Source organism: Pipra filicauda, unplaced genomic scaffold, assembly GCF_003945595.2.
Source record: "Pipra filicauda isolate LSUMZ 115617 unplaced genomic scaffold, ASM394559v2 scaffold41_size5083284_pilon, whole genome shotgun sequence".
Classification (NCBI taxonomy): Eukaryota; Metazoa; Chordata; class Aves; order Passeriformes; family Pipridae; genus Pipra; species Pipra filicauda.
The window spans coordinates 3,817,498-3,834,602 of NW_024104554.1; the positions used below are offsets into that span (position 1 = coordinate 3,817,498).

At 34.2% G+C, this 17,105-nt stretch overlaps 1 protein-coding gene across 1 annotated transcript in view; it reads left to right on the forward strand.

Annotated features, from left to right (window-relative positions):
• SNTG2 (syntrophin gamma 2) overlaps positions 1-17,105 on the forward strand; it is a 238,822-nt gene that overhangs the window by 198,230 nt on the left and 23,487 nt on the right. Inside the window, exons 12-14 of the mRNA XM_039385545.1 lie at positions 2,784-2,900; positions 10,175-10,246; positions 14,268-14,477. Coding sequence (XP_039241479.1) covers positions 2,784-2,900; positions 10,175-10,246; positions 14,268-14,477 — 399 coding nt within the window. The remainder of the gene's footprint in view (positions 1-2,783; positions 2,901-10,174; positions 10,247-14,267; positions 14,478-17,105) is intronic.

A 17,105-nucleotide genomic window follows, 5' to 3' on the forward strand; every position in this document is an offset into this window, starting at 1 on the left:
ATATGCCATCTAACACTTGCTTTGGAAAAAACCCAAAAAATTACTAAAGCTCCCTCAAGATGTACTTCTCTTTGCTTTCTTAATTTGTTATTGTTCCATTGTACCTTATGGCACAGCACTGATTGCTAACTTGCAGGTCAAGCTGGCGTCTCTTGTAGATTCTTATCCCACTTTAATTACATAAGTGTAGCCGTCTGTTCTGACATGTCATACATAGGGATCTCCTTGATTTTCTTTCTTCAGTTCCCTCTGGAGTGTTTTGCATCATTTACTTTTCATAACTATTTACTTAAAGTACTATATACAAAATGTACTGACTGCTTTATTAAATTTAATACATGTTAAGTTTCTAGTCCTTGCAGCACCCAGATGCTCTATGGCTGTAGAAAATCAAGAAGTGTAAATAAGAACTTTCATTTATCTGCTATGATTGGATTACATTTTGTTAGTGACTTGTTTTATCTCGTCATAATGAATGCCATTGCTCATTTTCTTCCAACAGGAACTTTTGGAAAGTGTGTTACAACATGTTAGAAACTTAATAATACATCAATGGTATATGGGTAGTTCTCCATGTAGCTTTGAATGGCAGTGAAAGCAATGCTGAGAATGGGACAGTTTAGAGTGTTATGCCTTATAAGCACTCCTAAACACTTCAAATGGAAGGTTTTGATCCAAATAACTGAACAGCTTTTGTCCCAGGACTAATATTCCCACCCAAGTACTAAGATCCAATTAAAATCTCAGTAACCCATGTATGAACAGATGATGATGATGATGATGATGATGATGATGATGATGATGATGATGATGATGATGATGATTATTAAGTACCAACACTTGTTTGCTTTTGTGGAACTGAATAATTATTATTTCTCCATTTCTGTGGTCTAAACAACCATTAAATAAACCAGTCAATAAGAAAGTTGTGTGGAAAGAAATTAAAAATATATATATATATATATTTATATATATCTGTTAAAAATACATAATTTTATTATTTTATCAGTATATGCATAAGTTAATCAAACACTGTTTCTGATAAATAAAATTCTTTTATTTTCATTCTTTACTTTTTGGGGACTTTGTATAGGCAATTTTATAGACAAATATACATTTGGAATTCTCTTTTCTTTAAATTTTTTTCTCCCAAGTATTTTGTAATTGTTTCCCTCTCTTTATAAACTTGTATAGTGTACTTGCTTTTGTTATTTTCATTTTAATTTCTCCAGTTTCTTTTTTTTCTTAATAAATTCTTTCTCTTTTTAAATATCTTTTGCTTAGTCTTTTCCTCTTCCTCTTTCATATTCGTTAGCACTTACTTTTCAGGTTGCCATAATAAGTGGTGTCAATTTGCAGGTCAGCAACTATGACTTTAGAAATGTAAAGGAAAATATAGTACTGGTCATATGCTGTGATTTGAACATCATTCTTTTTGTTTGTATTATTTGATATTATATTACCACCCTAATAAACTGAATATATAATATGAATTGTAATAGAATATAAACAATAATGTAGTATATTTTGTTAAAGTGATGAGGTTTCTGAATATACTGTTTTGACACTTTTGCTGACTGCTGTAGAAACAATCTTCTAGTGAAAGTTATTAAATTTGCAGAATAGCAAATAAGAACTGGAAGGGCTACTGTATTTATTGTGCTGTTTCTTAGATCTCCTTAAAATGTTAATGCAGTATGGAGAAGGATTGTCTGGCTCAACATATTGATTTATTATTAATTTATTGATAAATTTATTGATGAGACATAACTGAGACATTAAATACCAACATTAGAAAACAACGTGTGAGGTTTTCATGATATAAGAGTATGAGCATTCATCTATACTATTAGCTAGTGCTTTGACATATCTGCCCCTGTGTAAATCATTACTGCCTGTAGGTGTAACCTTAATTGAAAATAAGCAAGCTTATCAGCAAGAATTGTACATTCGGATTGGTGACTGAGTCTAGATTTAAATACCTGTTTCATGAGCAATATTTTCCTCCTAAAGTATGCCAAATGGAGCCTAGAATGTTTTTTGCTTGTTGTTTTTCATGGGTAACTACATTCACTATATTCTGCTACCACGCTATGACATTATTCCTTTATAAATTTGCATGCTACCTCAGAGGAAGCATGCAGTTTTACTTCTTAATTTTATTTTTTCTTAGCATTAATTTTTCTGGAAAATAAAGGTATGCATTGTAACACTGTTAAAGTTTTGTAACCACTGAATTTGACATCTAATTCTATGAGAACCTAGATAAAGTGTATATGAAAAAAATATATAAACTCTGAAAGATGATAAGTGCAGCAAAGACTTTGTTAACAGTGGCAAACATGAACCTAGAGAAAGCTGTTTGATTTGATATATCTAGTGATTTGTTCAGGTGTATTTCTTCAGAGTTACATGGAATAGAAATGTCAGTATATCCAAGTTTTGACACTGCTATAGATAATATAGGATCATGGTTTTTATAAACTGCCTGCTGAACTACTTCTGTACACATAGGTTTCTGCTGGCTCAAGTGAGAGTCTGCTTTGAGATACATAGGTGGCTTTTAACACTGTGATTATTTCAGATAAGATTCAGACTACCAGTACTGTAAGTTTAATTCTCTTCAGAGACTTGTGACACACTGCCACAATACTATATGCTTCAGGAATATGCAAGTGGTGGGAAGGCAAATGTGAAGGGTATGATGCATCCCATTCTAATAAAACCACTCTTATGATCCACTTAAAAATAGAGCTTTAATGTTCAATTATTTTCTTTTACAGGTCATACATATGGGATGGGTAAATGAGAGACTTGAAGGAACTGATTCATCTCAGCTCTACAAATTCAAGTTTCTGGCACTGAAGGGTTCGTCCTTCTATATTTTCAGCACTCCACCGGTAAAAAATTAATATTTTTGTGGCAGTTTCATTGTAAATGGATACATGTTGGTTATGTCTGGGTTTGTCTTCCTTTATCAAGTGAAGTTGTCAGCTGAGATTTCAAAATAAGTTAAAGCCAGAGATGCCACTGAATTTCAGTAAGCTTTAGAAATTTAGCCTCTTTCAAGGTCCTCTGAAAATCTTACTGTACCTGGATAGTTTAAAGAATTCCTCGTAGGGAGTGTTTTGCTTTTTGAAGTTGCCAAGGTCAGGTTTTTCTTTGGGTGGTTAGGCCTAATGTTTCTTACCTTATTTATTCTAAGGTATTTGTATATGAGTTGGCAGTTACTCTGTTTTCTTAAAGACAAAATACATCATGAAATAAACACTACAAATACTTGTGGATTTTTCACACAGGCAAGGGATTAAAGTATTACAGAGAATCCAATGCTAAGTGTATAGCCTGAAAAAGTCTTGCTTGGGTAATTTACGTACCTAGTAACAAGAATTCTGTTTCACAGATGACGTACCTAATACTTTTCTAAAAATTAGTTTAAAAGAATGAAACAGAAATGAGCTGTAGAATTCTACACTGTTACAAAAGAGTGACCCATACTTACCACATGGTAATGTTTAATCCCTTCTTTCTTTTTTTCTCCAGAGAATCTTTACTTTAAACAAATGAAAAAGAATACAATGTGTAATTAGAATACCATTTCAATTATACAACTAGCTTACAGTTTTTCTCAGAAGATGGTCAGTCTCACAGTTTTGTCAGGTCAAAGAAAATCTGACCCTTTATATGTGTACTGTCTACAGTACCTTTGAGAAGCACATACTTTTCAAAAGTTATTTATGAACCTCAATGAAATGCTGTAAGTAAAATTTTCCCCTCTCTAGGTTGAAATTCTTAATCTAGTGATTCCTATTAACTTCAAGCATTTTAAAATAGCCAGTAATAGTCCTTTTAAAATGAGACAAGACATTTGAGAAAATCAGGGGTTCTCCCCCTCTAAAACTTGGGGTTTTAATATGTTAACCAAGGAACTAAAATTTGATTCAATTACTACCATCCAATTAAAATGTAAAAACAGTGCAGAAATATTAAACAAATAATTAACACACCCCATGAATGCTTTTCCTCTATAAATTTTAACCTATTTTTAAGATACATTTTTGATATAACTAGAACTATCCATCTACGTGATACTAACAACTTCAGGATAAACAACTTCATTTACCATGTTCAGTACTCTGTTAAGAACAGACAAGGGAGGATGACTGGTGGTGTTAGTACGATGTTACTTAACAGAATCTGATATACTCTGCCATGTTTCTGTACAATTTATTTTTTTTTTTGTAGAAGCAGTGGCTTTCAAAAACATGAACAAAAGGGACCCCTTTAGTCAATGTGTTATGTCATCCCAATACTATGATACACCAGTAAATGTCACAGTCTTAAAAGCTTAAAAGTCATAAAAGCTGTTGACCAGTTTTGTTGCTTTTTAATCGTTCCGCAGATGGTTTTTATCAGAGGGAAAAAAAACCAAACAAACCCCTCAAACAAACAAACAAGCAAAAACAAAAAAGAACCCCAGCAACCACCCACCTGAAGAATTCAAACACAGATTGAAGACACACTTTGAAGCTGATTATCAGTCTCCTGAGGGCACCTTCAGCCCTGGCTTTTGCTGACCCCCTTCCCTGGGGCTCACCCCAACCTTCCCACAGCCCAGGATCCCATTGCAGCCCCACCAGTGCAGCAGGGCCAGTCTCCAGCTTCACAGCCCTGTCCTGCCCAGCCATGAGCCCCAGTGAGCCAGGACCACCCAGGAGCCCATGTCTAGGCCTGGCTTCAGCCCATCCCTGCTCCCAAGGAGATACCTGGTGCCCAGAGCTGGGGATGTCTGTCCCAGTCCCCCTGGCTGCCCTGCTCCTGGCTGGGACATGTTCTGGGCCTGGCTGGGATGGAGGTCACTTTCTTCATAGCAGCCCCTGTGGCAGTGGGTTTCTTATTTGTGGCCAAGGCGGTGCTGACACACCAGTGTTTGGGCTAATACTGAACAGTGCTTGTACAGCCTTTCTGTTGCAAACTGTTGCACCCCCCAGCAAGCAACCTGGGGGTGGGCAAGGCAGGGAGTGGGGGGGAGACACAGCCAGGACAGCTGACCCAAATAGGCCAAAAGGGATATCACATACCATAAGACATCATGCTCTGTGATAAAAAATGGGGATTTGGTCTTCAAAAGTAACCATTGGCTGGGCGTTGGTCTGACTTGGGTGAGCAGTGTGCAATCACCTTTGCTTCAATTGATTTCTTTTTCTTTCCATCACTTATTAAACTGTCTTTATCTTACCTCAAGAATTTTTCTTAATTTTGCTCTTCCTATTGTCTCCCTCACCCCATGGCAGGGGACAGGGAGTTAGTGAGCAGCTGTGGGTGTGTTTAGCTGTTGGATGGGATCAGCCCACTGCAGGGTGATGGGGTTGGAACTAGCTGGCAAGGACCCTACCCTGACGAACCTCAAGGGAGCTCCGATGGCATCCAGGGAGCCACCAACCCACGCTGTGCCCTGACACTGGTTCCGTGTCACATGTCCCAGCTCTGTAGCTGTGCACAGACCTCTTTCACTATTTCTAGAGATACTTGAGGATATTGTTCTTACCATTACTCCTGCTGACATTTATTTTTTTTACTTGGGGGGAGAAAAATGTTCTATCACAAAAATACAGATGTTTTAACTTGCTTGATCTTTAGAGGATACAAGTTTAACATGTTTTATTTCAGAGATGTTGCTATTGCTATTTGTATACTGAATCAATGTAGCATATGAGAGTATCAGTGTAGTGTACACAGAGCAGATGACCTATAAGTTCTACACTTATTCTTATCTGTAACTTTACTACTGCCTGTAAAGGACTCTAGTCGAATTTCCACTCTTTTTCAATTCCATTGTGTGTAAAGATGACGTGAATGTAAATGCAAATGCAGCTGCTAGCTTTCATAAGAATGGATAACATAGTTACCCATGAGCAAAAATAAAGAAAATTGTGGAAAAATGTGGGTATTATAATATGAAAGAAATCACTATGGCAAGTAATATTCTATTTATACATTATTTCTGCGATATCTCAGATGCTGTTTCCAAAAATGTAGAAGCTTTACCATAGGAGTATGTATCAAGAATGATGTGATTAACAGAGAATGGTCTTTCTGCATCCCTGAAGAGGCTTATCTGACTGTATTTAAGATATTTACAGATTTCATTTACAGATTGCTATATTACAATTGTGACACATTTCTGAAAGCTGCATATCTGAAAAACACCATTGAACAAATAGAAATTATTCTTTTAATATGCAAGCAGTATTTTATTACATTCTAAAAGCATCTGTATAATTCCTGACAATTTTCAGATACTGAAAATGTCCTGAATTTTTATTCTAGTAGAAATTGAGGAGAAAGTATTCAAAATTGTCATTCAAAATAGAACTATTTTTCATGTCATTGAAAATTTCCAGAAAAAAAAATTGAATAGTTTGTTTTTATGGAATATGGGCTATATGTAGGAGATGTTTATAGTGTTTCATTTTTTATGTCTTCCTCATAGTTCATTAGAGTTTTTCAATTAAAGTCTTCAAATAGCCGTATCTTTGGATCTACTGTGTAACCCTTATATTAGAAAACTATCTTTTTCAATGTGATTAAATAAATAGCACTGAAGTGATTTACATGAAGGCAGCTAGGCAATCACTGCATGTGCTGCTTGGAGTTTTAAGAAAAGAACGAATATGAGAATAATATGAAAATAACAGAAGTAGTTCTACCTTTGACAGACAGTACAGACAAGAGAAGATTGCATGATGTAATTCACTCAAGCAGTGTTTTAATATTAGAGAGTACTGCTGTGTAAGTTCTAAGTACTGGTAATTTACATTATGCATTATGTCAATGTAACATATTAGGAGAGAGGTGGCAATGATTTGAAGGGCATAGACTTGACCATGAATGCTTTTGGTGAACTTTCTAACTTTACACCCAAGTCTTTATCTTGTTCACATATTTGCCAGATCTGACTGCACTTTAGTGTGTGTTTTGCACTATGCAGTTTTGAGTTGATTTGGGCATCTTTAGAATTCTTATAATGCCATGTCATAATTCATCTCAGGAACATGTCTTACTTTCTTGTTTTCCTTTTTAATATCTTCTAATTTTGTTTTTAATTTTTTTTGCTTCATTTTCTTTTTCCATTGAGGAGTGAAGAAAATAGTGAAACTAATTACTGTTTAACTGGACGTTACTTCTCCCTAGACCTTTCTAGTACTTTTAGGCAGATAGGATACTTCTGCTTAATTCTCAGATAATGCAGCATCCTGTGTTTCAGTAGTAAATATTATAGACACTTTGATCTTTTTTCCCTTACGTTTTATTCTTTAAATTTATTCATTTTTTTTTTTAATATTTTGAGGGGCTCTGGAGAATTCTAGAATCAGATTCAGTGTTCAGAGAAAATCAAAGAGTATGTTATGTTCATTTTGACTTTAGCAAGTTTTGAAGTGTGACTCTTTTACGTTCACACCATATTTCTTTATTTAATGGTGAGCTCTGAACAGGCATGAGAGTCATTTATGCCTATTTTATAATTACAGAACTCTTGCCTAGGGAGTAAGTTCTTGAGTTTGTTGTTTACTGCATGTGTTTGTTAAAATTAGTTTACTCTTTTCTCTCTATTTTAAACCATGACTTTTTAAAGAAAAGCCAGTGATTAACACACACATTTAAAACTAAGTATATTTGGAATATGAGCATGAACTGATGCCGAGATCACCTGGTCTAACTAAGTAAAACTAGATCTTACTAGTTTATTTATTTTCAGAACTTACTGTAATGCCGTTTTTTAAAACATGAGGAAATTGCAGAAACTCATACTAAAGTAAAAAGTACTTCTGCACCACTTGGAACTTCTGTAACTCCACATGCTTATTTCAGTCTCTCATTATGTGCTTAAAATTGTAACTTCACATTCCTATTTTTATATCTTTGTTCATTTTTTGTTATCTTTTTGTTCAACTCTGTTTTATCTGTGCTTAAAAATGTGCTATTTTTATCTATTCTGAATATGCCTTTTTGAAACATTTTGTCAAATACTTCATAAAAAATAATTATATTGTCATGCTGAAATAATCCCAAGAAACTGCAATTTATAGAACACCTACAGGAACAGTTCCAAGGGGAAATAATGAGAAAAACTATTTTATTGCCTAAGAAATATACTTCAGGATTCCATTTATCTTAGTTACTTGTTACCCAGGTACTAAATATGTGATGATGGGTAAACTACAATAAACTGAAACATTCTTTAAATCAAATGAAGGATAGTGCCCTTTTCATGATCTTTTTGGATTATTTCCAGCTTTTCTCCTTGACTAGAAGTATATGATTATTCATGATTTTTTTAAAACGCAATGCAGTCTATAATAATAATATTTTAGACTTAGACATACTATGACAGTTCTGATAAAACTATGAGTAATGTCTCTTTAGATTCTACTCTACTGTCTCTTTAGATTCTACTATTCCTTTGTAGTACGTTTGTTTTGCCTCCTTCAAATTCCTCTCAACATGTCATTTGTGTTCTGATCACCTTGCAATGATATTTAGACTGTTTCACTCTTTAAGTGTGGTAACCTTTCTCTGACATACACAGTAAAACAGAATCTTGGCTTATATACAGTTATTATCATCACTAGCTGTCTTTTCTGAAAAAGTCATAAGAGGTTACACAGCATCAAAAGATCAAAGAGATGCACAGGATAATGGGAAGAAGTCTGAGGTATTCAGAGTGAATTTAATGGCACAGCACTGTCATCATTGTCCATCATTAATAGCAGCAAAGAATCTCAACAGTTTAAATTAATCTTCAGAAATCAAAACAAATTATATGGGCAAATGAAAGTACATTCCTATCTCAAGAGTTTTTAGGTTATAGCCTGTGTCACTAAAGCCAAATTCATAAACAGCAGATTAAGTTGTGGTTTAGATTATCATAATTTTGTTACAATTCGGTTTAATGGCTTAGATTTGAAAAAAACCTGAAAATTAAACTTTAAAATAAATTTTAAAAAAACAAAACATGCTGATCTCCATGCAAATCATCAGGAACAATATTGGGTTTTATGGGTGAACTATGTGCTATTCTGAACACAGAGAAAAAGAATCTGTTATTGAATTTCATAGGTTTTTCCTAGTTAAATTTCATCCACATAAGCCAGATGTTTTACAACAAAATTTTGCTTTATCTAAATAGTTTTAATTTGATTTTTCCACTTTTTTTCTTTTGGGTGGGTGGCAGGAACAGGACAAAGCTGTATCAGCTCTAGAATCTTAAAATATCCTAGTTGCTATTAGAGTTACCAAAACAGTAATTTCCATATGCTAAAGACCTCAGAGTTACAACTTAGTCAAATTCTTCACATATCTATGCAGCCATTCCTGCATTAGCATTCACCAAGAGCTAGAATTTTGCTCTAAAATACATAAGCAAAAATAATGTGTATTCCCCTTGAATTTTTCCTGTGTGTAAGTTCTTTTTTGCTTTCTTGAACTAAATAGGCTAGGTATTGTTTTCAAAAGAAAACAGATTATCACATTGTATCACAAAGTAGAATTTTGGTAAAAACTTTAAATGTCATTCTTACTGTCAAGTTTTAACAGCCTGTCATGTCAACAGGATTAAGTAATAAAATCAAAAGAAAAGAAAAAATAGGTGTTTTCTTATTATTAAGCACACGGTTGACATGGTTCTTAATTTCATATATTTCAGTTACATAGTCCTAGTTTTAGAATAAATATTGAGTTTTTGCCTCTCTAACGCATGTAAACTCGGACCTGAATTTAGGAATACATCTTGTTCTCTTGGTTGCAAGATCTTTTTAAGATTGAGACATGACGCTGAATGACTTTGTGTTTGAAACTGAATTCTCTGTGTTAGGATCTTGAAAAATAAATATGCTCACGTAACTTACCACAGAGATTGCAAAGAGCTTTCCATAATACTGGTAAAAATTCAATTAAATTTTCTAGTATCTTTTAATTACACTAAGACTACTGTTTCTGTAAAAATTGAATAGTATTTGACAGTATTTTATAATGCTGGATATTAAGTGTAGCAATGTGCCTGTATTTAAGCATCCAGTAGAATAATGATGGGTGAAATCTTTTTAGTTTTTTTAATCTCTACAAGATTCTTGAATAAATAATGTGTTGACAATATTTTCTTTTGATGTTATAGGTAAGCACACTAGACTGGGTACGAGCTGAAAAAATCTATAACCTCTGTGAGGTTCTATTTAAAATTCACAAGGTAGGTTTTCTAATGATTACAGTGGTATTATTTAGTAAAGAAAGCTCGCTTTTTCGTGTTGATGATAAGCTCAAGGTAATCTTAACTAGGAGTAACTAACATGCAAATAGTTCATCTGTTTTTATAAAAACTGTTTGTAAAACTAGTACATTAGCTGTGCAAGTATAAGAGCATATGGAAAATGGATTAAGCTCCAGGTGAGCAAGTTACTCAAATGCTTTCATATTGAAGAAAGTTTTCAGTATTAGAGTTGGTTGTATGAAGTATCAGTGAGACACACAGCTAAGCATAACAAGCATAAGCCTATTTTTTCTTAGTGAGTCAGATTTTTGAGCAAACATGGTGGAAAATGCTCTTGCTGTAATTTTTGTTCTATATAAAAATATCTTTATTTAATTTCAGTAATTAAAAATATAAAATTATGTCCTCGTTATATCGTTTGTAATTTACAAGTATTACAGTAAGTAGTAGTACAGTAGGTTTTGCCTTACAAAGCACAACATGTTGGATGTGTATTCCATAGAATTAATTTTCTTCCCCCAACTTGATAGAATCATGTGTTCTGTCTAGCTTGTCCCAAGCAAGGAGTTGGGGCAAAAAAATTAAATAATTGAGTTGCAGAATATATTTTCTGATAAATTGCATCAGATAGATTAATTTTGTTTTCTACCAGCTAATCAAAAACTGCTTTGGAGGTGATATAATGCTAGATGAGAGCCTATTTGTCTAGGAGAGTAAAGTCAAATATATTTTCAGGAAAAAAATTAAAATGCATCTTTTCAGATAAAATACTGTTTCACTCAAAAATTACGGCTCAGCTTTACTTCTCAGTGGCTGCTGTCCTTTCTGTTTTGACCATGTACTCCTGCTGTGGAAAAGGCAGCTTGTTGCCCTTTTACCTGTCCAGATCCTGCACTGAAGGAGAAGTGCATATGGTTTTGGTGAGGGGTTTTTTGTTTTGGGGTTTGTAGTTGGTTTTGGTTTTGTTTTGATGTTGGTTTTTTTTTTTGGTTGGTTGGTTGGTTTGTTTTGCTTTGTGTTGTTTTTTTATTTTGTTATTCAGTTACTCAGGACATAGGAAGGAAGGGTTTTGGTCAGTGCCATAACAGGAAAAACAACAGTCCTGGAGTTCAGGACTAGACCTCAGCTCCACAGTGCAAGACACAGGAGCACAGCCATACAGCTGAGTTTATGTGGGCAACTGCAGGTCCTGCCCATCACTGAGACATCAACAAAAGGCAGAGGTTCTGCCCCGGATCATTTATTCATTCTCCTTAATATTTTTTAAATTTTACTATTTGCTGATAAATATGTCAGGCACCAATGAAATGTATACTCGGTATGCCTTTTGAAAAGATTTTGCTGTGGCTTGAGTTTTGGTTTTGTTTTTTTCTCCTTTAAATATTACAGCTGAAACTCAGTCCTTTCTTGAATATTATGGTAATTTCAAGGATATTCTGTCCTTAAAGCAACTTCTGTGATACTTTTTTGTTAAGAAAAAGAAGTGGGCAAATAAACTATCAAAAATTCAAATCTTTAATGTTCTTGACATTTTAATAAATGAATGCTTAATTGCCAGTGTTCATGAATATGTTAACTAAAGTGCAAAAGCCCAAGTTCAACTCTTTAACCTATTTTATGTTGATTCTTTGGTATAAATGGCAGTGAGACAAACTGAGCAAATCCAAAAAGATAGGAAAAAATCTTAAGGGATTAAGATTTCTGCATTGCCTATGAAAGGCAGTGTTATGTTGTAAAAACTCCTGTTTGGGGAGGGTCTTAAGGATTTTCAGAAACTGGTTAGAATTAGCACAGAACTGTGGTAGAGTATGCTATTGTTTCTTCTTATGAAAGATAGATTTGAAGGAGAGGTGCTCTTATTACATACCTAACTGTAAGCTTCTCATCTATGTTTATTATGTCACAAAGTTAAGCATGGAAAATTAGAACCCCATATGGAATTTATATTTTGAAACAAAATGTTCGATATATATTAGATTTGTACGTGTGTATACATTTGTATAAATACACCTGTTTGCATAGACAAACATGCATATGCAAATATGTGAATTAAAACTCATATATATAACATGCCTTGCATATTCGTGGACATCTGGTGATAAAAAACAGATAATTGAAAATGTAAAATCTTTTATCACAGATGTTTATTCCTATATCTTGCCTCATAATTCATCTTTATTAGAACTTGTTTCTAGGGCAAGAATATTAGACATATTGTTAAAAGCCAGCTGTCTTAAAAACATTTTATTTTCTTTTATTGCCTGGTATTTTCAGATAAAAATTACAAAATATTAATATAATAGTCTACCAGCTATATGCAGTATATGCTGCAGTAAGTTGTGAAGCAGATGTAATACCTGTCACTCCATAGCAGCTGAACACCAGAACATATGCAGTATTTTGTTCAACTTCCTTTTCCACAGTCCAAAGGAGTGTTGTGAAAGAGCTCTGAGTTTCCTCAATTCTCTTCTCTCCTCAGGTAGCTGCAGGGCCAATTTTGTCAACAAAGTGCTGTATACCAAGGTGCCCCATGAAACACCCATAGCTCCTCCTAAATTACATAAGACTGCATGTGCCAGCTTTATGTTAGTAATTCACCAGCACAAGCAAAATTTTCAGTTCCAGTCTGAGTATTTTGATTCTGTTTATGAATATGAGAGCAGTACACAGAGGAGGGTGTGGTAGCAGAGCATTTCTTTCCTCTGCTTTTTGTTACTTAAACAGTGGATCTTCACTGCTGCCCTATGAGTATACTTGAGTGTGCATATAGAACAGGAGGGACACAAGCCCCTGAACATTAATTTTACTTGTATCAGAATATTTTAAATTACACTTGGATGCTAAAATTTTAGTTGTTCATTTTCATGTGCATAGAGTTTCAACTAGCCTCAACAGACAATGATAGGCTAGTAGAGGTTATAGAAAACTAAATTGTAAACCTTTATACAGCTTATCCTGACTACAAGATTCTAGGACTTGGGTACAGCACAAAGCCGCATGCTAGTCTTTTCAAAGACACCTAAATCCAGTTCAAACATGACTGCTTCTACCTCAGATCTGCTTGACTAGAGACAAGTCTTCAAACCTAAACTGGAGTGTTAGAGAAAAACAATTCTGTTTGTGACTGACTTTGGAAAATAATATAATTTTCATTGCTAATTATTTTGTTCTTTCTGCCCCATGATATCATAAAGAAAAGGAGATAGGAAAGGGCCCTATCTGATAAACAGAAATTTAAAAATATGTGTAATTTGGAAATTTAGGCTGTGAAAATAGCTAGATGTGTAAGTAATAGCTTTTTTATTTAGTTTTGGTTTTCTCTATATTTATGCTAATCAATGAAGTCTTGAAATATTAGAGAAGTTTCTTATATGAATTTGTTTTCATTTACAAAACATTCTATTACAGAGATATTTTTATTACGAAAGTTTAATGTGAAGTTTCTCTCCTTTATCTTGAATGTGATGACAGGATTTCGCTTCGTTCTCCTTGTAGTTACAGAACAGCATTGAGGCTATCATGGGACATGCTTATGTTGTCATTTCCAGAATTAGTTAGTCCTTGGTACTTGATAAATTACTGCATTCATTCCTTGGGGTTTAGCATATTGGAACCCAATTAGAATGGCTGAATTATGGTTTCCTGTAGAGCTGGCACACAGCTCTCCGATTGTATTCAAAGAGTTCAGGGATTTCCTTCCTTTTCATTGTAAACAATATGTTGGTATAAACTCATTTTAAATTCTGTATGTATTGCTTAGGTAATTTTTGACAGTATTTTTGGAACTGCAGAAGTAGCTTGGATTATGTGATACAGGGTAGAGTGAATAAGAAGCAAAGAGAGAAGTTGTCTTTGACATTATTACTTAATTCTTAGACCATTTCTTCAAGGTAATTAATGCCATTATGCCATAATATACCCATCACTTACAGAAGAGAGTGTTGCTTCAATTGTTTGCTTTTGCCAGATGAAGAATCACATACTGCAACATGTCTTTCAGCTCTGGCTTGCTGATGATTGCTGGCTACAAGCAAACATGTATTTAGGTATTCATCAGGACTTTGATCTTGAAGACCAGAGGCTGTATTGTTTCAGTGTTATGGCTGGACATGGCAAGAGTCATTATTTCAATGTAGAACTGGGCAGTGAATTGGCAGTGTGGGAGAAATCATTTCAAAGAGCAATTTTCTTGGAAGTTCAAAGAACCGGGGTAAGTAATCAATAATTTAAATCCTGGAACCATTTCATCAGTAAAATAAGTATAACAAATGTTTAGGTTATTTGTCTGTTTAATAACTGCATTAGGTTGATGTCCTCCATGACTAAGGACCTGAGTACATTTTAATACATTGAAGGCTTCTGAAAGCTTCATCATCATATCAATTTTTTTTTGTCAATGACTATGTAATAGCAGTCAGTGAGCATGTTATGACAGCTTAAAAATTGGAAGTAGTAAGTTGACCTTGATTATTACAAACTGAAAATGAATAAATTTTACTACTGGAAAATTCTCTGGAGTTTATTTAGTCCACCTTGAACATTTTCTTCCAGAAAGCTTATTTTCCTCTCACGTAAGGTAAATACATTATGTTTTACCTAATTGTTCTCTTTTGAAAGAAGAACTATTTTGCTGTTATATTGTTAATTGTGAATTGAGATTGTCCTTGTTAACACTGGAAGAGTTTGAACACTCAACATGAAAGCCAAAGGAAAGTTTGTGATAGTCTTAAATTCTCAAAATTAAACAGCAAATTATCACTTTCTACCGGCTAGTAAATCTAGATCCATACTCTCAAGTGAACTGAAGGTATGGGAGTGTATGGATTGAGACTATAGGCCTTCTCCAATTAAAAACATGTTTACACAGTTTAGCACAAATGCAAATTTGATTTGGTATGCTCAGGTTTGCAGGAACCTCCTAGAAATGTTTGAAATACTGAGAACACTGGATCACAGCATTGCATTAGCACAGCTTGCAAGGAGCAAGGAGTCCCAGCACGGGTGGGATTCTAATGAAGTTTCTGGGTTCTGACAAGGTACTTGCTTAGAACCATTCTATTTGTCTCTTCAGACTGATGCAGTAACAAAAGAAGAGTTGTTAATGGTAATACTCTTGCTCCTGCACTTCTGAGAAGGGATGCAGTTTTTCAAGAAAAAAAATTGATTCTTCCTGAAAAATTGCTGGGCATCAGGGAAGGATTAATAATGCATATGGAGTATTCATAAAGTATTTTCTTACATGAATTCTTCAAGAAATTATGATACAACTGTTTGTCCAGTCATTCAATTCTCCTATTTATTATCCATATAAAAAGCAGATAACATATAATTAAAACTAAGTATAACAAGGGTGGAGATTAGCTTGTTCTATATTTGGTTAGATTTTGGAATATTCACTGTTAAATCTCAAAACTTGTTATTCTTTTATATTGTAACAATCTTAAGGAATTATTCTTTGCTTGTAGAATGATCTTTTGTGATTGCAATCCAACAGTCTTCTAGACTCATTTCACTCAAAAGATGTTACTATTTCCTGCAGCTGTGGTTTAACCTATCTGAAACCTCCAGGAGAGGTGTTCAAATAAAACCCTGATTACAGTGTTTAAATCTCCGTATGTGTGTTCCGTATCTTAATTTTCTCTCACGAAGTTGGATAGATTCAACTTTCTTATAAACCACTATGTCAGTAGGGTGCAGAGTGCTACAGTCGCTCTCCAGCAGTGAAAAGTCTTCTGACTCCACTATTTTCTTTCTTCCTTCAAAATATAAATGCCACTGTGAATACCTTTCTTTTCAGAAGTATGTCAGAAGCAGCATGAATGAGGTGCAACTTAATATTATATAGATTATTTCAAGCCATAGAAAAAGAACTGGCATTTCAGTATCTGGAAAACTGAAGATATGTTAGGGTGTCTGTTAGTATGTTAAATTGTCCATTAAAGTTCTTTCTTTTGGAGAATTTTGGAAATTCTTTTTTATTCATAAATGATTGGGCAAGATTCATGGCAGGTGTTAGATTGCACTGTGTCATTTCAGCCAGTCTTATTTAAATGTGGCTTGGTTCTGTTTACTGGTGTTAGGATCATGCCTATGAGTTGTTGCTAACCTTATCCTGTTCATATCCTTTGTATTTGGTGTTTCTATAATAAGAGCTATATTTCTAAGAAGATTCCATCCTTATACAGTTTATGAAAAGAAATTTTAAGGTGCAGTGGTCCTTTTGAATTTTAGCTGCCCATGTTGTGTGGGCTTTTGTTATACTTTTCTTCTGAAGATGGCAGGAGCATTTGATGACAGAAAGAATACAATAAAGCAGGAAGAAACCCCCCTCACAATACTATTCCCCTCTCAGCTATCTTAAAGCCCTATTCTAAGAAACTGTGAAATTCAGTGACCCTGATGAAATTAGTTGATTTAGAGCAATGACAGCAAGAAAACACGTTAAATCCATGTGCTAGAAATATATGTATTTTTCTACTGGAAGAACTATTGTAGTTGCTGATGGCGTAACTTGGACAGATGGGGGCAATAAAAATGCGATAGAAGTATGACAGAAAGGCAGTTGAAAGGGAGAAAAAGTACTGTAAAAAGTAATAGGCTGGTAATAACAGTCAGTATTGCAATGGAGGAAGATAGGCAGTGAAGTCCTCTGAATCATAACTTGAAGATAAATCTTCCCCCACAAATCCTGGCAAGAATATTTGTCTCATCTGGAACATCCAAAAGAGTACAGGACCAGTAAATGACGCTCAGATTAAGTAATTTATGTTCTTTTTTTTTCCAAGTTTTTTACAGTGTAGACAATCTTCAAAAATAAAAAGCTAGCACATTTTCCAGA